We start from the raw sequence: 19,385 nt of genomic DNA, 5'->3' as shown, positions 1-19,385 counted from the left end.
CTGCTTTAAATAGAATAAGTAAAAGGCCATAGTGGAACACTTGTATCCCAGAACACTTGAGGGTTGGGGAGTAGAGACAACTGGCTTTCCTTGGGGGCTCACTAGTCAGTGAGTATAGCCTACATGGCAAGGTCCAGACCAGTGAAGGACCGTGTCTTAACAGAAAACGGTGGAGTGCATAGCACCTGAGAAATAACATCCAAGGTTATTTTTACCCTCCCAAAACATACACATACACACATGTACCAATATATACCTATACACATATACACACAAAAAACATACTAACATATAGGAATGAATTCTATGATAGATAGGAATTGATTATATATATATATATATATATATATACACACTTCTGTTTCCTAACTCGTTTCAATCTTTTAAATGCTTCTGAAACATTGTATGTGACAGATAACTTTACCATGACTTTAAAGTGGGATCTTTCTACTTATACCAGTGAACAGTCTATAACATTAATGCACTGTGTGTCGCTTTGGAGATGTGCCCCTGTCTAGTCACTGAAATGAAACATGCCTATACTGACCTGCTATTTTAAAACCTTAAGTCCCAGAGGCTCCAAAGAAACCTGCTCCTGAAGAGAAGACTGCCGTTCCTGTGGCAAAGAAGAAGGAAGCCCCCCCACCTAAAGGTAGGCTTACTTGCCTAGTCAGGGGGCCCAGGTGTTATGTCTCCAGTGTGAAACAATGTGTGTCTGTCTGTTAACTAGTTTGTTTAATTCAAAGTGGATATGTTTTGGTCAGTGACAACACAACCCAAGCGTCTACCTCTCTGGGCTCTTTCAAAATAATTATATATGTGAGCTACTTTGAAAAATATACCCAATCCCTCCCTCAAATGTCTTTTCAAGTTACTGAAGTGCAGAAGAAAGTTGTCACAGAAGAAAAAATAACCATCATTCCTCAAAGAGAGGAGTCCCCACCTCCAGCAGGTACCCCATGACATCTCTATAAAATAACCGTGTCTTTCTTCCAAGCTTCTTTAATTGCATGTCTTTCTTTGTGGGCTTGCCTGTTCTGTGTTCAGTTGCCTATGAAATTTTCAAATATATACATATATATATAAATGTTATTCTTCAAGTACCAGAAATACCAAAGAAGAAAGTTCCCGAAGAAAAAAGGCCTGTTCCTAGAAAAGAGGAAGTCCCCCCACCAAAAGGTATTGCCAACTGTCTTACAAAAGCTATCGTTCACAATGTTATGCTTCAAGGCAAGGATGACTTGTGGGCTTTGTGGTGCGTGAAGAGCGTGGGGGGCACAGGCTCTGCACTGGGCTTCAGCTACAGAGCAACAGAGCTCTAACTGTGCGTAATGTTTCTAACGTGCCAGCGCCACCCAAGAAACCCGTTCCTGAGGAGGTTGTTCCAGTTCCCATCCCTAAGAAAGCTCCTCCCCGAGGTAGGATTGCCCTCAGTCTTCTATAGAAATCTTGTAGTGCTTCTTGCTGTATCGGTCCAGTGTGTTCCCTCTTTGTCTTGCTTCTGAGAGACTTCCGTGTGTGTGTCCTTGGGATGTGTAATGTCTTCATCCACTTTGCTAATGAACGTGGTGTACTGCAACACCTTTCCAAACTCTAGGGGGACTGGGGATTGGTGTAATTATTGATTTTTAAGCTTCAACCTTGATGCTTTCTTAAAGCTGAGGTTTCTAAGAAAACTGTTGTAGAAGAGAAAAAGTTTGCTGCTGAAGAAAGACTATCTATGGCGGTTCCTCAGAGAGTGGAACTCATGCGGCACGAAGGTATATAACCAGAGGGGAGGCAGGCGGCATCTGTGAACAGCTCTCTTGGAGGAGTCTCTCCTCTTTAGGATGTAAATGTTTTTGTGAGAACATGTTTCCGTCTCGTGTTGGTATTGGAATATATCTGCTGTAGCCTTCTGGAACTATCTTTTGTGTCTACTTTAATCTTGAGTCATTCTTATAAAGTGAACAAGGCGACGAAAAGGATATCGTTTTAATTTGGACCCTCTGGGGCGTAATTCAACTATTTCTCTTGGTCTTGGGCTTTAGTCTCCTCTTGTCTTTGTCTCTTTCCCTCTTGTCGTTAGAAAGTCCCATGTCCTAAGCAGATAGAAGAATCTTCAGCCATCTGTAGTGAACACATGGCAGCTGGCTGTATTCTTGCCCACTGAGTTTACATCCAATGTTATCTTTTAACCCATCTACAGAGGAGGAATGGACTTACTCTGAAGAAGAGGAACAGGTGTCTGTTTCGGTGTATAGGGAAGAGGAAAGAGATGAGGAGGAAGCAGAGATCACAGAATATGAAGGTAAATGGCAGAAAATAAGTGAGGAATGATTGCTGTATGGGACAATTATGAAAGTCCTCCAAGAGGCATGACACAGATTCATCTACTGGCCTTAGAACAGGTACCTTATTAGTCAAAACAAACGATTCAAGAGCATTCATTACATGAAAGTAAATGCCCTGTGAACTTCTTTTCCATGTCTTCCTGAGCTGTTCAGAGGTAATGGCTTTGTGGTTACAGACAACTGAAGGAGGTGGGCATCCTCCTGTGGGTACCTCCTTTTATGAAGCCTCCTTTTATGAGGACTTGGCTTCAGTGTGGTAGGCTGATAGACACTTCACCTTGGTGATCTGGTGTATACATGGTGTTTCTCAAACCATGTTTCCCACAACACACAAACGGGAGTACTATTAAGTGGACTGTCCAGTTCCTAATTCACATATTCACTTTTTATAAGGAAACAAGAAAATATATGATACACTAAGCTTGTAGAAGTCGAAGGCATATTTGTCAAAACATAGTGAACCGAAGGAGCTTTCCTTTAGTCCACATAGAGAAAAGAGTGTCACGTAGTATCTGCAGACTTGTAGACAGACTTGTCCGGCTGTTGCATCAGCTATGAAGACAACTCATGATGCTTTTAACAATTGAAACAGAAAACTTCATCTTGATGAGATTCCCTTTTGGTCAAAAAAGCACTGCTGTGTTCCCTGTGAAAATCCCACTGTCCAGCTAATGCTGTATATCCAAAGGAGCCTTCCCAATAAGGGACTAGGGTAGCTCTGTTTTAAAGGAAAATGGGTACACTCATTACCAACAGGATCCTGCCCTTGAGTAGATTTTGAGAACCTCAGTTGTTCTCACATACATCTCTGGCTAATAGAAGGGGACTCTTCACATCCCCTTCCTTCACTTGGAATGAAACTCCACATGAAATCCAGAACTTACACACTTAGAAGAATAATCTAGGTTGCAATGGGGTGGGCCATGACTCACAAACAAACCTAACAGTCTAGCTACGTTTCCTATAATGGACCACAGAAGTGGTCGGGAACCTGGTGGATTTGAAAGCTATTCTTGCTAGAAATGTGTGGGGAATTATACAAAGCACACACGTGGAACATCTCATCTCTTAGGTCTGGGACCATTTCAGTTTCTGATGCAGGATGCTATACAAACTTTTGGTGCTTCCAACAAGGAAGAACAAGTTGCTCAGTGATTCTTGTGTCTGCATTAAGCTGAAAAGAAGGCAGGACCTGCAGCTTCTTTGCATTTTAGGCAACACGGGTGTTTTTAAGTAGCCTCTTCTACAATCATCCTATGTAAACTTTATACACGCAGGCTCAAAAAACATTGCATGAAGTCTCTTGTCTCTTCTACCACAGCTACCCCACAAAACTGGGGAGCGGCCACATGGACTATCTTGCTTTTTACCCCTAAGTTTATGTTTCTGCCTTTCTGCCTTCAAACCCAGAGTCTTAGGGTGTTTTTTTTTTTAAACAAAACAACCCAGCTTCCAATCCTGTGGTATTTGTTTAATCTCTTGAACTGGTATTTTGTCGTGTGCATGCCCTGTTATCCCTGTGAATCAGAGCCTTGCCGTCTGTGTGATATACAGTAAATTAGTGAAGCGAGTGCTCTTTATTACATTATTAGCTCTGGTTCAAATATTCTGCGGGGATTTCAAATGGAAACCATCAAGGATTTAGCAAATGCTAAAGTTTGACAATGTTGATTATTGCTTTGACGTGGTAAATTATGGTTAAAATTAAACATGAAAAAAATGTCTACTTTTCTTTTTCTTCTTTGAATTCAATGTCCTTAAAGTGTTGGAAGAGCCTGAGGAGTATGTTGTGGAAGAAAAGCTGCACGTTATCTCTAAGAGAGTAGAAGTTGAGCCAGCCAAAGGTACCCCAGCTCTTAAGTATTTTACCCCTATGTTTGTTATGCTCGCCCATAAGAAAATTACCATCCATATTGCGAATAATAAATAGCATGACTAATGAAACGGTCCCTTACATATTTATTGAAAAAAGTGTACATTTTCTACAAGTATATTTTATAATCTTTTCAAGTGCCTGAGAAGCATGAAAAGAAAATTATACCAAGACCAAAAGTTCCTGCTAAAATTGAGGAGCCTCCACCCACTAAAGGTAAGGTTTCTCTCACAGACGTGCAGTTCTGTCTGTCTCGCCATGTCTGGCAACACCTCCATGCATCGTTAAGGTTTTGTCAGAATTTGTACAGACACTTTGTTACATAGTCATTCGTGTTGGTGTACGTGCGAGATCTTTACAAAGAGGGTGATGCGGCCCCCAAATAATATTTTCTTAAAGAATATAAACTAATATTCTTAATATTTTCAAAGTTCCTGAACCACCAAAGAAAATGGTACCAGAGAAGAAAGTTCCTGCACCACCTCCTAAAAAAGTGCCACCAGCCAAAGGTATATTGGGGTCCACTCTACTCTCAGGCTCATTCTCTGTCTTGGGGGTGACTTGATGCACTCTTCAGATCTTTATCCCATTGGGAAGAAAGTAACTGTGCATAGGTTTGGCACTCTTTGCGCCATGTTTGACCACATTGCGTGATGTTTTCAAAGCACCTGAAGAACCAAAGAAACCGGTTCCAGAAAGGAGAGTTCCTGCAGAAGTGGTTGAGATAGAAGAACCTCCCCCAACCAAAGGTAAATGACATCCCCCTAAAGAAAAACAAAAGCTTAGAGTCTTGCCTTCCTTCCTCCAGCCACCATCTATTGGGTCATAGTTTTTCTGTGTAGACTGTTAGTTAGCGTCTGTTTGTGATGGTGGTGTGCTGTGGCTTTATGAAGTATTACTTACTTATTGTGGTGTTCAGTTGTGTGTGTCTTATAAAATCTTCTAGTCTAAAACCACAGCACTTTCTGGCTTATATGTGTGTGTGTGTGTGTGTGTGTGTGTGTGTGTGTGTGTGTGTGTGTGAATATGTGTTTGTGTGTATGTGTATGTATATATGTGTGTATGTATATGTGTATTTGTTTGTTTTGTGTATTCTACTCTAAATGTTATAGAATGTTAATTCTAAAATTATCTTCCAAGTGACCGAAAAGCACATGAAAATTACCCAGGAGGAAAAGGTTCTTGTGGCTGTAACTAAAAAGGAGGAGCCTCCGAGAGCAAGAGGTACACCAGCCCTTCCATAAGTCAGCGTTGCCTTGTCTTGCTCTCGTTAGAAGTACACTGACTGAGGGGCATAGAGGGGAGGGTGGTCATTGTCTTCTTTTAAAATATCGTAGAATGTCTGAAGTTTGGGAAGGGCTGAATCTTTTATGTTTGTGTCACTCCTCTGTGGTTTGTATGTATTTTTTTTTTTGGTCTGAATGAAGAAAAACAATTCTTTAAAGTGAAATCTGTCTTTAAAGTGCCAGAGGAACCTAAGAAAGTTGTCCCTGAAGAAAAATTTCCCAAACTCAAACCTCGAAGAGAGGAGGAGCCACCGGCTAAAGGTATAATGACTCTTTCCAGGGATAGAAATAAGCTTTGAGGTCTTGAGATGAGTGGAGTAAAACTGGCATCGTTAGGGAAAGTGACGTAAATGCAGATGGAGAATGGGATAAGTAAAGCTGCCCCCCATCACTGCAAAACTAAATAATTCCGATTGCGGGAAGGACCTATTTGTACCCCACACGCAAACATGCAGAGTTTACATTAAAATGTACTTGTCATCTAATATGTCTGTTTGTCCCATCTCAAACTCATCTGTCTTGATGTTTATTCTATGTGGTGACCTTTGGTGACAGTTTTGATTTCCTTAACTCCTCAATGTTCTGCACTGCCCCAGTGGATCGGGGTGGGAGGATTGGAATCAGGGTGCCAACACTGTTGGTGAAGTTCAAGTGCCTTCTTAAGGCTGTTCTCAGTTTAACATCCATTGTTGCAGCTTGTCTCTCTTAACTCTCTCACAAATCCCACCTGATCATCCAGCACCTCTGAAACACTAAGCAGCTTGGGGAAAAGTATTCTCTGGTGTATGGAATGATGTGGACTTTTGGGCCCATTGATTTTTCTCACGATTTTAGTGAAAGTTTAAAGGAGCGTCATGTTTGGGTTTTTTCTTGAGTTGTTCTTGCCAACGTTCTCTTAACACGGTTATCTCCAGACACTTGCCACTTACTTCTAACCATTGCTCTTTTAAAGTGACCGAAGTTAGAAAGAGAGCCGTTAAAGAAGAAAAGGTGTCCATTGAAGTTCCAAAGAGAGAACCCCGCCCCACTAAAGGTACATTGCCCTTTGATTCGATCGCCTAAAGCATAAAGCCGCATGTGTCTCCTTGTCTGCTAGTTGCCGGTTTAACCCCTCTACTCTCCTTGCTTTACCGATAACTGGAGTCAGGCACTTGAACATTCAACATCGCGACTAGTCGATGTGCATTTTATGATGCTTTTACCATCAAAAGATAACCAAGGTCACCCCTAGCCAGTGTGGGAGACTGTCATGAAGGAATGAAATCAAAGCACATTGTCACTAAACGTTTGGGCCTCGAATAAAATGCTGCCTGGTGTCAATATTCTTCCAGAAGTAACTGTAACAGAAGAGAAGAAATGGTCTTACACCCGAGAAGAAGAAACTGTTCTGGAACACCGGGAGGAGGAATACGAGGATTATGAGGACTATGAGGAGTATAAAGAGTATGAGGAGTACGAGCCCACAGAAGAATATGACCAGTACGATGAATATGCAGAGCGTGAGCTAGAACACTACGAGGAGGCTAAAGAGCAGGAGGAATACGTCGTCCCAGGTATGGCGGCCCTGCAGACCACACTAAACATGCTTAGAACCCACTACGGTAGGATGGCAGTCGAGGGGAAAGAGCTTTGTCAGTTCGTAAGTTCACTTCTGGAAGAGGAAAATAGCTCTATCAATCTGAAGGCTGTTGTTAGGTACCCACAGGGCACCCAGCATCAGATATTTGACACGGACTGCTTTTCTAAGAAAGACAAAGCAGTCTTTCCCCTAACGAAGATGAGGTGTGTGCCTGAGGAGCTCCGAATCTGGGCGCCTCCTGTGCTGTAAAATAGATAATGAGTTCGTGCAAATCAACTCCTACTAGAAATTTGAAACGAATCTATGTCCCCTCACTGCTTAAGGGTTTTGCTTGTTTCTTTGAGAGGAGTCTGCATGGTTTCAGAAGCCCTTGGACCAATGTCCAAGATAGAAAACTTTGCATCGCATGTTGCCTATCTGAGATGAAATGAGAATTTGTGAGCATGCCCGTGGCCTAATTGAGGTGAATGGCCACAAGGAAAGCAGACATAGCTTGCTCTGCCGGGGCTCTTGGAACCTATTCTACTCACCTCTAACTCCTATTCTAGAGACTGTGGTTGTACTGTGGACATAGAAGACCAATTATCTTAACGAGCATTTTTGACTTGTGCCTTCCAGTCTAACATTAAACACTTTGTATGTGCTTTTAAAGAACCCAAGAAGCCTATTACACGGAAACCTGCCCAAGAACCAGTGCCTGCTAAACCCAAGGCCCCCCCACCAAAAGGTAGAGTGAGAACATTACCAGTTATAGAGTCTTTTGTTTTCTCTGTCTGTCCATTGTGGAGATGTGTTGAAGTGGATGTGTATAAGTTGTGCGTTTGAAACTGTTATGTTGTGTCATATATTTCTTAGCCTTTTGTTCTCCCCCTTGAGAATCTAGTTCGGGTTGGTAAATCTCTTACTATTGGTCTTTTAAAGTGCCAAAGAAAGCCATCCCTGAAGAAAAAGCTCCTCTGCTCATTCAAAAGAAACTCAAACCTCTACCACCCAAAGGTACACGATAGAGCAGTCACTGTTCCAAACAGTACCGTCACCTCTGTCCTGTCGTTGTGTCGACCTTGACTCACGGCCGTGTCCGCTGTTCTCTGTTGTTGCTGAATATGTTGTCTAGTTCCATTTCTTACATGGCAAGTCTTTGTGCCTTGTGGATATTTATTTAGTCTATGACATTTGTGAGATTTATTGTGATAATCTTCCATGATCAATATCTTTAAAGCTCCTGAAGAACCAAAGAAAGTTGTGGAAGAAAAAATACAAATTTCAATTACCAAACGTGAAAAGCAGCAGGTGACTGAACCAGTTGCCAAAGGTATAACCTCCTCTTCCCAGAATGGCGCCGTTTGCTGTCTCTCACAGTGCTTGTCTCCAGCGCTAGCTCTAACATTACTTCAGAATATTCCTACAGCCTCATGCACATTGGCTCTGCATTGCCCCGGCACAACAATATTGCCAGACAGAGTATTTTTGTTTGAATGCAGTGACCGTTTAGCATATTCCTAAGATAGTTAAATTAATATAAAGAAAAAAAACACTGAAAAGTCAAAACTCTTCCAAAGTCATTTTGAAGATTTTTTTAAAAAAAAAACTAATTGAGCACCCAGGTTTTCTTCTTTTATCTTAGGCAACTTCCTTGCAATCTTTGGACTTTTTGCAAATTTGGACTTTTTAGGATATCTCAGTAAGCAGAACTATATTAAAAAAAAAAAAAAACCTGGCTGGAGAGATGGCTCAGTGGTTAAGAGCACTGACTGCTCTTCCAGAGGTCCTGAGTTCAATTCCCAGCAACCACATAGTGGCTCACAACCATGCCCTCTTCTGGTGTGTCTGAAGACAGCTATAGTTCACTTATACATAACAAATAAATAAATCCTTAAAAACAAAACAAAACAAAAAACCCCACACCATTTCCAATTTGTCCCTGTTATTGCAAACTTGCTTGAGTACATCAAACTTGTTCGAGCACCTCTAAGGGTTAATTTCCCTGTGAGATTCAGAGTCCTTCCCATGGAAAAACAGAAGGGTTTTGACACAGAAAGCTACATGTTCTATTAGGGACTGCTACAAATTTATTCTGTCTATTTAAAGTACAAGAAGGTTAGAGATGGTTAGATGGCCTGTTTCTGACTCTAAAACTCCTTTATACTTAATGCTTCAAGTGCCCATGAAGCCCAAGAGAGTTGTCCCAGAGGCAAAAATACCCGCCCCTGTGGCAGCACCTGTCAGACGTACTTCCCTTTGCTTGTGTTCCTCCTCCCCCTCTTTACTCTTGAATTCATGCTCAGTTCTGTGTCTAAAGTTATTCTGTGGTTAACGGAAAGCCTATCTTTTGTTACACTGTCCTCTTAAAATGTCTCAACTTTATTGAGGAATTGCAAAGTAGCCAACTTAAAGATGGTATCTTTAAAGTGCCAGGGGTGCCTAAAAAACGAGAACCAGAAGAGGTCGTCATCTTCAAAGAAGAGGTAGAAGCCCACGAAGAAGAATACATCGTAGAGGAAGAAGAGGAGTACGTCCACGAAGAGGAGTACGTCCATGAAGAAGAATACATTCATGAAGAAGAGTATGTCCATGAAGAGGAATATATCCATGAGGAGGAGGAGTACCTCCATGAAGAGGAGGTCATAGCTGAGGAAGAGGTGCTGCCAGTAGCCCCAGTTAAAGGTAGATGAAAACTCCTACCAATGGAAAGGAAGCAGCAGCTCACACAGTGGGTGGTCTGACTGGGTCAGATTCTGGGAGTTATTGGCACTGACCCCTAAGACCCTTTCAGATGCTAAAGCTTGTGATACTCTTGTGCTCTTCACATTTATATCCTCCTACAATGTTTTCAAATCTTATTGCTATCTTTGAAGTGCCCGTGGTACCCAAGAAACCTGTTCCGGAAGAGAAAAAACCCGTTCCTGTTCCCAAAAAGAAGGAAGCACCCCCGGCCAAAGGTATAAACCCCTCCCACGACGCACGCATAGGAGACTCCATCTGTCTTCGGATGCTTGCCTTTCTTCTGGCTACAGCCACCTGTGTGTGTTGCCGTGTGCTTTATTTATGTGGGCGTCGGTCCTCGCGATCAGAACCTAACTGTACACACTGTCTTTAAAGTGCCTGAGATTCCCAAGAAGCCTGAGGAAAAAGTTTCTGTGCCTGTTCCTAAAAAGGAGAAGGCTCCGCCTGCCAAAGGTACGGCTCTTAGTGAAGCCATTTCCCCGTGCGGTGTAACTTACCGAGCCTCAGTCATCCCTGCCCTGTGGTGATGTTAATAACATTAAAACCAGAGCAAAAGCCACCCAGCTGGTCACAGAAGCCAGTTGCCCTATGTCCATCTCCAAATGTGGCCATTGACACATGCGTCTGTTTAACACCTGTGCCTTCTTCAGTGGCAAATTCTTAGCGGAAAAAATAGATTCACACCATCGAAATGGCCAAAACCTATTACCAAGCCTTGTGTGCTGTTCGTGTCTCTGTCCCATGTTATTTGGTAGTTTTTATTGTAACTCCCATGCATGTCTAGCAACTTGTTTTGTGGCTGTTATTAGCTTCTGTCTTACAGTGAACTTATTGACAGATCTGCGATAATTCAGTTGTCCCTAAGTCACTAGACTCCTTTGTGCTTAGGAAAACGTGACAGTGACCTTATTTATTATCTTTTAAGTCCCGGAAGTGCCCAAGAAACCTGTACCAGAGGAGAAGGCACCAGTACCTGTTCCCAAAAAGGTGGAACCACCACCAGCCAAAGGTATACAAACGTGGTTGGGGCACCTGATCTAGTTTCAGATTTATATGAGAATAAAATGTTTAATTGGTTCAATAATATGTTCTTTAGGTCTACCTCTTTAATATCATCTCTTTACAAAAGCATTTCTATTTTTTTTTAAGATTTATTTATTATATATAAGTACACTGTAGCTGTCTTCAGATACACCAGAAGAGGGCATCAGATCTCTTTACAGATGGTTGTGAGCCACCATGTGGTTGCTGGGAATTGAACTCATGACCTCTGGAAGAGCAGTCGGGTGCTCTTAACCGCTGAGCCATCTCTCCAGCCCAAGCATTTCTATTTTTAACATGAAATGCTGCTTTGGGGTTTCTTCACTATGATTGTATTGCCTTATCATAATTTTCCAGACTGTGCTTGGACTCAATGATTTTGTGTTACATAAAATTTTCCCTAAATCGTTTCTCTAAAGTGCCAGAAGTACCCAAGAAACCTGTGCCTGAGAAGAAGGTGCCGGCGCCTACTCCCAAGAAAGTAGAGGCCCCGCCAGCAAAAGGTACGTTATTTCGTCATTTATACACGGGTGTGGGGGGGAATCTCACATTAGTGTTCATTTGTAAGAAAATGTCCCTGTACTAACTATGAGCTTGTAAAAGTGTCCCGCTAAAACTGTCTTCCATATCGTGTGATCCTTTATCACATCTATGGCTAAAAAACACTGTGGAAGGACACATGCTTAAAGACACATGGTATCTTTAAAGTGCCAGAGGTGCCCAAGAAACCCATCCCAGAAGAAAAGAAACCAACACCTCTTCTGAAAAAAATGGAAGCCCCACCCCCGAAAGGTACATTAATCTCAGGCAGAACCAGGGCACAAAGGGAGCATAATGAGTGCTGTCCAGCCACACTAACCTCGCTTGCTTGACAATGTCAGTGACGATTGCAATCAAAGAATGTTTGCTTTACGTGTTGCCCTGGAATCGTTCATATTTTACACAAACATACAATTTGTATAAACTTAATAAATATCTTTAAAGTGCCAAAGAAACGGGAAGTAGTCCCAGTTCCTGTGGCTCTGCCTCGGGAAGAAGAAGAAGAAGAAGCTCCATTCGAGGAAGTCACTGTTCCTGAAGAGGAAATTCTACCTGAGGAAGAAGTTCCACCTGAGGAGGAGGAAGTTCCACCTGAAGAAGAGGAAGTTCCACCTGAGGAAGAGGAAGTTCTTCCAGAGGAAGAAGAAGTTCTTCCTGAGGAAGAGGAAGTTCCACCTGAGGAAGAAGAAGCTCTTCCAGAAATTAAGCCTAAGGTGCCAAAACCTGCACCAGGTACAGTAGCTCTTGGAATCAAGACCCTTTCTATGTTGGTGTCTGCCTTCCCATCTTTTTATTTGTCTCTTACTTTATAATGGTGTACGATGTTGTCTTCAGAGCCTTGTGTTATCAAAGGCTCGACTTCATCTTACCCTCTGCACCTGCTTTATATGTCTGTCCATTGTAAATTATCTTCACGTCTTCAAATTCCTTTTAATGTTTGATTTCTTTTTTGTGGTCCTGTCCTTGGGTGTATTTTGTTATAGGTGTGATATTGTGCGTGGTTCTTAATGTCTTTAAATGAAATGTTTTTAAGTGCCAAAGAAAACTGTACCCGAGAAGAAAGTCCCCGTTCCTGTTGCTAAAAAAGTGGAGCCTCCACCACCTCCCAAAGGTATACCCCAGGGTGAACGCACAGCCCTCACCATCTGAGAGCTTTATCAGATGGGTCTCTTATAAAAGGGACAGTAACGTTTGTCTAGTTTACTCCTAAAGCTGATGAGGCTACAAATAGCCACTATTTTCTATTAGCTGCTACTCACACAGCATTATTTTACATGAAAGGTTAAAGGCAGAATTACCATAAAGCTACTACAAAATGTCTACTCCACTTGATGTAATTTTATTCAAACCATGTAATGCCTCATATAGATTCTCTGACCATCTAAATTATCTATAAGAAAAAAATTTTTACCTAAAAATGGATAAGTTCATGTTTTTTAATTGTTTTATTTATTTACATTCCAAATGTTGCCCCCTCCATAAGTTCATGTTTTAAATTTCATCCTTCATACTTGCAGTTGTAATAAGTGCCTTTGGGGCACTAGCCTGAAAAGAAAAGAAAGAAAACCAGTGTATTTCTCAAAACACTGATTAATAGTTTATGTCAAAGCACTGACTATATTAAAACATTGAGTAATAGTTTATACCTTTCAGAACACAAAAGTAAATGGAAACACAACACGCTTTGATTGGACCTTGACTTTGAACTTTGCTGTTCTACTCTAGTCCTTTAGCCAATCTGAGCCTTAGTTAGCTCCTTCATAAAATAGGGATACTAATAAATGTCTAATATTACTATAAGATAAAATAAGACAAGAAATATTATCACATCATTGAATGAAGAATATTAGTATTTAACATCATAGATCAGGCCATGGGACAGTACCTAGGAAGTATATTTGTACCTTAAAGTACAATAATGTTCCCCCCAAAAAAGCAGTGTCAGCAATATTAAATCAGTATAATGTTTTCTGCCAGGCTGTATAGTCACTTGATAGTTTTAGATAGGTATTAGCTAGGTTTTTAGCAAAATTTAAGTCAATGAAATGATAGCATCTGGCCTCAGATAACCAGCCATTTGCTGATTCCTTGCCCTGAAAATTCCAGTCATCCTGTTGGGCTGCCACCCACATTCCCTCCCTGTTCTGAGTGAATGTTGCATGATAGTTTTCCTGTGTGTACAGACTTCTTGCTTTCTTTCTTGCTCTTCAAAATACATTCTTATCATGAAATGATGTCTTTAAAGTGCCGGAGATCAAGAAGAAAGTGCCAGAGAAGAAAGTAGTTGTTCCCAAGAAAGAGGAGGCTCCTCCCACCAAAGGTACAACACCTCCAGTGTTCTTGCGTTCCCAAGCACACGGGACACTCTCCTTCCTTCGCCTACTAAGTCAAAATGTCCTATTCAGTGTTTGTGAGCATAGCTTCTCTTATTGTTGTGCACGGTGTCCTTGTGTTTGTGAGACTGAAATTTCAAAATATCTTTAAAGTTCCTGTGGTGCCTAAGAAACCTGAACCAGAAAAGAAGGTGCCTGCCCCTGCCCTTAAGAAAGCGGTGGTTCCTCCTGCCAAAGGTACATGCTCATTGGCTGCACCATGGTTGACCCGAAGGGTCATCCACATGGGATGTTCGGCATACGTGCTGGCATTCTCTGGTCTGCCACTGACCTTCATCACTGTGCTTCTTGTACCTGTGCTGCTGTTTTGTTCGTTCCCCACTTTGTGCTTGTTTTTCTTCTGTATGTTATTCTTGAAAATTAAAATGACAGCTACTATCCATTTTTAAAGAGCAGAAGTGACCAAGTACTTGTCACTCTTCCTAAAAAAGAAGAGAGTCCAGCTGCAAGATAACCTCACGATGGACCCGCAAGCCCCTTCACTTGCTCTTTAACTAACTGTGACCATGTGTCTTCCCCTTCTCTGTGCTGTGCTTTGCTCTCTTGGGTTGAAAATGTGAAGTTTGGTCTTTAAGCATTCTTCTTCAGCATATGAGTTTCAAGTGCCTAAAGCAATCAATGTCTTTTAAGTTCCTGAGGTACCTAAGAGGGTGGAAGAAAAACGGATCGTCCCCCCTAAAGAAGAGGAAGTTCCACCAGCCAAAGGTAGATAACTTCCTAAGGAAACAGCAGCTCTCAGCATTCTTGTCTTATTGTTGTCTCATACATAAGGGAGATAACATACATTTCACCCTAGAAATAAATAGACCTTCTAGCTCTGACAGAAAGTAGTGCTTGCCTAGGAGGAGCTGGGCTGGCCAGTTCCTCCTTCTTGCACACTTAGCCTGTTTGCTGAAGGCTTGTTTCAATGGAAAACTGAAATGGACCCACTAATGTCTCGATTCTTCTCTCCTTCACTAAGTCTGTGAAGTCATCAGCGTTTTGTCTTTTGTGTGTGAATACCGAGGAGAATTTCCTCACCCAATGCCTTCAGGAGCCATGATGGCTGCCTCAGAATAAGCACAGATACACTTGAGCAACTGGTGCAGAAAACCCGACTTCTAAATTATTAAGGAACAGGATAATTGCTTGTTACAATAATTAGAATAATGTAATTAGGATAATTGCTTTTAAAAAATCTTCCCACCTTTCCCCCCCCAAATATTAATAATTCCAACTAAATCCTCTGGGGCCCCTTCCAGTTTCCACAACGAAAAGAGCCTAACATATTCTAAAGACTGGGCATATTTTTTTTCCCCCAGATTAGTGAGTGTTCATGAGCTATTAAGAGGCCGAGTGTTTTTTCAAGATGGTGTCATTTCATTCTAACATATCTAACATTCAAAGGACTTAAAAAAATAATTTGCAAAATAATCTGTTTCAAGTCTATGAGGAAGCTGAAGAGCCTACTCCGGAGGAAATTCCAGAAGAGCCTCCTAGCATAGAGGAAGAAGAGATAGTGGAGGAAGAGGAGGAGGAGGAGGTGCCCCCGCCCAGAGGTACAGCCGCTTTGATGAGTTCAACATTCCAAAGCCTTGGTGCTGCCGGACCCTACTCATTAGCCATATACTTTCCTGGAAGCACAGCCACGAGGCCTGGAGGGTGCACACTCGTAATGACTGGAGCTTTGTGGGCCTTTCCTTTCCCCTAACGTTTCCTCCTTCCCCGCAATCTGACCATAAATGAGGAGATTTTTTTTTCTCTTACTACACTTTTTGCAATCCTAGTTTGCAATCCTCAGTGTGGCTGGCTTTCAGTTCAAATGCTGGAGAACCATGTATCTGTGTGGTGAGAGCATTCATTTTCAAGACTAATTCTTAAACCGCTTATCCCCGGAGACAGAAACCGTGGCAGAGTTGCTATCCTCTGAGCTGGGGTGGTCACGATGATCAGTTAGGTTACTAACATCTTCCTAAATGAATCGGTGTTTTGTGTTGCTCTGTTTTCATTTGGATGACGGGGTGTTGTTCTGTTTAATGCGTGTGGGTTTTTCCAACATGTCCGTAAAAATATCTTTTAAGCACCAGAAGTAGTGAAGAAAGCTGTGCCTGCAGCACCCGCTCCTGTCCCCAAGAAAGCCGAGGCGCCCCCCACAAAAGGTATAGCAACCCCTGCCAATTCTTTAGCCCACAGTGATGTTGTTTTCTAAAAAAAAAAAAAAAAATGCTGTCTTCTTTCGCCTCCACCTTAAAATACCTGTCACTTCAAACTGACAATTGCAATTGAAAATGTCATGCATTCCGTTTCCTTAGATGTTCCACGGTTTCCACATAATGGGTCCACACGTGCACCTGGTTTCAATTATTTTAGACGTCTCTTAATTTAAAAAGCTGGAAAGTTTGGTGCCCCCTCATGATCTCTCTGTATTTAAGAACATAACAAATAATCCTTTCTATCCTCATGCTATTCTCAGACTTCATTCCACTGTATAACTAAATTTTCATTGTGTGTTATAACAGTTTTCACTGTATGTACTATTTTATACAGAAAAAAAATTGTTTTGATTGTTAGATAACTTTAAAGCTCCGTAGTTAACCTGGAAATTCAAGGTTATAAAGCATCCCTTCTTAGCTGATTCTTAGCTCAGTTAATGTCCCAGACTGCATCTTCATCAACTGTGGTCCACTGTCCGTATCACTGAAGACTCCTTGCACATAACATCATGCCCAACAGTCCCTGAGGCCTAGGTCAGGGTCCAGATACTCTAGGGTGATAATTGGGTTAAAAAAATTCATCAAATTAAAAGTAGTAAAATTAGGCCCAGTATTGGTAACATCTGCTGTTTTAAAAAATAGCAAAGCTTCTTTGTGGGCACAGGTTGACTTCTAGGGATACAGACAACACAAATGAGTGCTTGGAAAAGTATCCCTGTCACCTGTAAAAGAGCTGTCCAACAGCACAGGTTAACTCTCTAGATGCATTGATGAAGCCACTCGTCTCTGAGGTTTTTTGTATGTGTGTGCGTGCGTATCATTGAGCATTGTCGTCTGACTGAGGCACCTAATGTCTTTAAAGTGCCCAAGAAAATTCCTGAGGAAAAGGTTCCTGTTCCAGTCCAGAAAAAAGAGGCCCCACCAGCCAGAGGTACACTTTCTCTTTTAAACCCAAAGTCCTTCAACTGCTCTTCATTAAGCTATGTTTTATGTCTGTGTGTCTTATTTTTGGTGTGCGATGTCCAGGCTTACTCTTGGTGGTTGTAAATATTAAAAATATGTCTTTAAAGTGCCCGAAGTACCAGCGAAAGTTCCAGAAAAGAAGAAGATCCCCGAAAAGAAAGTCCCTGTACCCAAAAAGGAAGCTGTGCCCCCTGCTAAAGGTATTTTCTGGAAAGTTCTTTGATCTTCATGTCCTTTCACAGGAGCCTTCTTTTACTCGTTTTTCTTACATTTTGAGTTGACATCTGTTTTGTCTTATTGTTTACAAAAAAAAGGCAAATCTCTTAAAGTAGATGCTCTTCCAGGGAAAGCTGTTTTTGAGGAAAAAATATCAGTTGCCTACCAGCAAGAAGAACGAGTCCAAGAGAGAATAGAGCTAGAGCTCGTGGAAGCACAAGTGGAGGAGGCCTTCGAAGAAGAGCAGTTCCACGAGGTACAGGAGTACTTTGAGGAAGAGGAGTTCCACGAGGTGGAGGAATTCATCCGGGTGGAAGAGCGCAGGTTCCAAGAAGAACACAAAGTGGAAGAAGTCCACAGGGTCATTGAGTTTCTAGAGGCTGAAGAAGTGGAAGTCCACGAAAAACCCAAAATTCCACCTAAAAAAGGTATAGGGGATCCTGCAGACACTGTAGTTGGTTTTATCTTGCGCTTACCAACTTTGTTTTCAAAGTCCCTTGCAGCCCCCTTCAAGCCATTAACCCGTGAACTACTTTAAGCATCAGTTTAGATTGTGAGGAAGTGATGAGGTGTAGAGGGTAACCACACAGAGTCATCCATTTTTACAGGCATGAGAATTAAGCATCACACTGACTTAGCTCCATGCTCCTTCATTGCTGTTTGATTGGTTATGTGGGTTCATTTTTATAGTCTAGCAGGAGTTACGTGATTCTCACAGGGACCAGCATAACAGGTGTCATTCACTCACTGACACACTTCTCAGTTGACTGAGGAATTTATGGCCTCAGCAGAGTAACCGTTCACACCCGAGTCACCTGTGCGGTAACTACTATTTACCTACTGAGAGCAGTGGCCATTTTGTGGTTCTCTTCATCAGAGAAAGAACAGAAGTAAATGAAGCACTGGCCACGATACCCAAATTCTGGTAAATTCTAAGGGCAAGACATAATCTTGCACATGCATAGTCTGCAGGACTACCAGATCATGCCCAAATCATGCCTAATATAATGGAATATGTATGTTTTATGTAGTTAATGTATTGTATAAATGACAAAACCACAGCTTTCTTGAAGCAGGCATAATATAAATGTAAAAGACATGAGCTGTTTTATGAGACCCTGTTGTACAGTTTAAATATAAGTAGTGCTTCATAGTATTTTATGAGTCTATTCTAAACCAAACACTAATATCTTTAAAGGACCTGAGGTATCTGAGAAAGTCATCCCTCCAAAAAAGCCACCCACTAAGGTCCTTCCTCGAAAAGAGCCACCAGCTAAAGGTACTTTATGCCAAAACTGAATTCTTGGAACTGTCTTCAGTCGCTCCTTCCTTGCTTGACAACTTTGTGTTTGACTTGGTGTTTTTGTTCTCTGTTTTGTGTTAGGGGAATGTCAAAATAATTAATATCTTGAAACAGCCAAAAGCCCACAAGCAGTCTATGAACACGATGTCACTGTTGTGTTTATCCCGAAACAGCCAACACAAAAACCAACTTACCTGTGACCGTGGGCATCCTCTGGTGTATTTGATTATCTGTTCCTTCTTGATAGACGTCTGTTTCCCTATTCATCATTGATAGACCTCTGTTTCCCTAGTTATTATTGATGTATTAAGCTGTTGGTTGAAAATACTTCATAAATATGTGGTAGTGCCCCTCCCTTATTCATTTCCATCATCCTCATTAATACGTAATTTGAGACTATGAATGAGTATATAGTAAAGCTATCACTGAAGAAAACGGTGTAATTAAAGGGCACCACGTGACAATATGATGTCGGTCGTCTATGTCAAGTTTGGTTGATGTAACTTGAGTGCTCCATGGACTTTCACGGTCATGTTTGTTGTCAAAAGCCAAGTGTGTAAAGTGCCGTCTCGCGTACGTAAAGCCACGTCTCTGTTTTGCAATGTGACTCTGCCATGCTTTCATCGTGACTCTCTTATGTTTTGCCTGCTAACATCTTTCTGAGTGTTTCGAAGTAAAGGAAATTATCCCTGCTGTCTTTAAAGTACCTGAGGTGACCAAGAAAATGGTGGTTGAAGAAAAAGTCCGTGTTCCTGAAGAACCGAAGGTGCCAGCACCTAAAGGTACCTGCCTCTGCTGATTCCTCAGCGCCAGTAGATCCCTGTAAAAAACTTTCTGTGAAGGAGAGAAAAAGCGAGCACTCTTTCCACAGGACCAGGAGGAGTGGAAAATGTCCTTAAGTCCAAAGACCTTTCTCATTTTGGCCATCTTATTGGGCAGTAG

The 19,385-nt window shown here is 41.7% G+C and overlaps 1 protein-coding gene and 1 long non-coding RNA gene across 5 annotated transcripts in view; one reads left to right on the top strand and one right to left on the bottom strand.

The window, feature by feature from the left end:
• The window catches only part of LOC120101583 (uncharacterized), a 172,009-nt gene that overhangs the window by 14,508 nt on the left and 138,116 nt on the right, over positions 1-19,385 (bottom strand). For all 3 annotated transcript variants that reach the window (XR_015684435.1, XR_015684437.1, XR_015684436.1), the window contains one exon: positions 8,109-8,293. This is a non-coding gene — a long non-coding RNA (uncharacterized LOC120101583). The remainder of the gene's footprint in view (positions 1-8,108; positions 8,294-19,385) is intronic.
• Ttn (titin) overlaps positions 1-19,385 on the top strand; it is a 272,327-nt gene that overhangs the window by 120,310 nt on the left and 132,632 nt on the right. The window contains exons 120-154 of one of the 2 annotated variants that reach the window (XM_087654755.1): positions 569-652; positions 872-952; positions 1,102-1,179; positions 1,350-1,418; positions 1,659-1,760; positions 2,189-2,290; positions 4,097-4,177; positions 4,345-4,422; positions 4,638-4,715; positions 4,872-4,955; positions 5,347-5,430; positions 5,670-5,753; positions 6,445-6,525; positions 6,824-7,045; positions 7,724-7,798; positions 7,993-8,067; positions 8,291-8,383; positions 9,481-9,735; positions 9,927-10,010; positions 10,171-10,248; positions 10,721-10,804; positions 11,256-11,339; positions 11,545-11,628; positions 11,821-12,108; positions 12,410-12,487; positions 13,622-13,696; positions 13,863-13,946; positions 14,400-14,474; positions 15,194-15,307; positions 15,830-15,907; positions 16,824-16,892; positions 17,032-17,124; positions 17,269-17,568; positions 18,339-18,419; positions 19,148-19,225. In XM_087654755.1, the coding sequence (XP_087510881.1) occupies positions 569-652; positions 872-952; positions 1,102-1,179; positions 1,350-1,418; positions 1,659-1,760; positions 2,189-2,290; positions 4,097-4,177; positions 4,345-4,422; positions 4,638-4,715; positions 4,872-4,955; positions 5,347-5,430; positions 5,670-5,753; positions 6,445-6,525; positions 6,824-7,045; positions 7,724-7,798; positions 7,993-8,067; positions 8,291-8,383; positions 9,481-9,735; positions 9,927-10,010; positions 10,171-10,248; positions 10,721-10,804; positions 11,256-11,339; positions 11,545-11,628; positions 11,821-12,108; positions 12,410-12,487; positions 13,622-13,696; positions 13,863-13,946; positions 14,400-14,474; positions 15,194-15,307; positions 15,830-15,907; positions 16,824-16,892; positions 17,032-17,124; positions 17,269-17,568; positions 18,339-18,419; positions 19,148-19,225 (3,633 nt within the window). 2 annotated transcript variants of the gene reach the window in all.

This window comes from Rattus norvegicus, chromosome 3 (genome assembly GCF_021556685.1).
Source record: "Rattus norvegicus strain SHRSP/BbbUtx chromosome 3, alternate assembly SHRSP_T2T, whole genome shotgun sequence".
NCBI classification, from domain to species: domain Eukaryota; kingdom Metazoa; phylum Chordata; class Mammalia; order Rodentia; family Muridae; genus Rattus; species Rattus norvegicus.
Note: the sequence above shows the minus strand (reverse complement) of the source record. Positions and strands in the feature narration are given on the sequence as shown.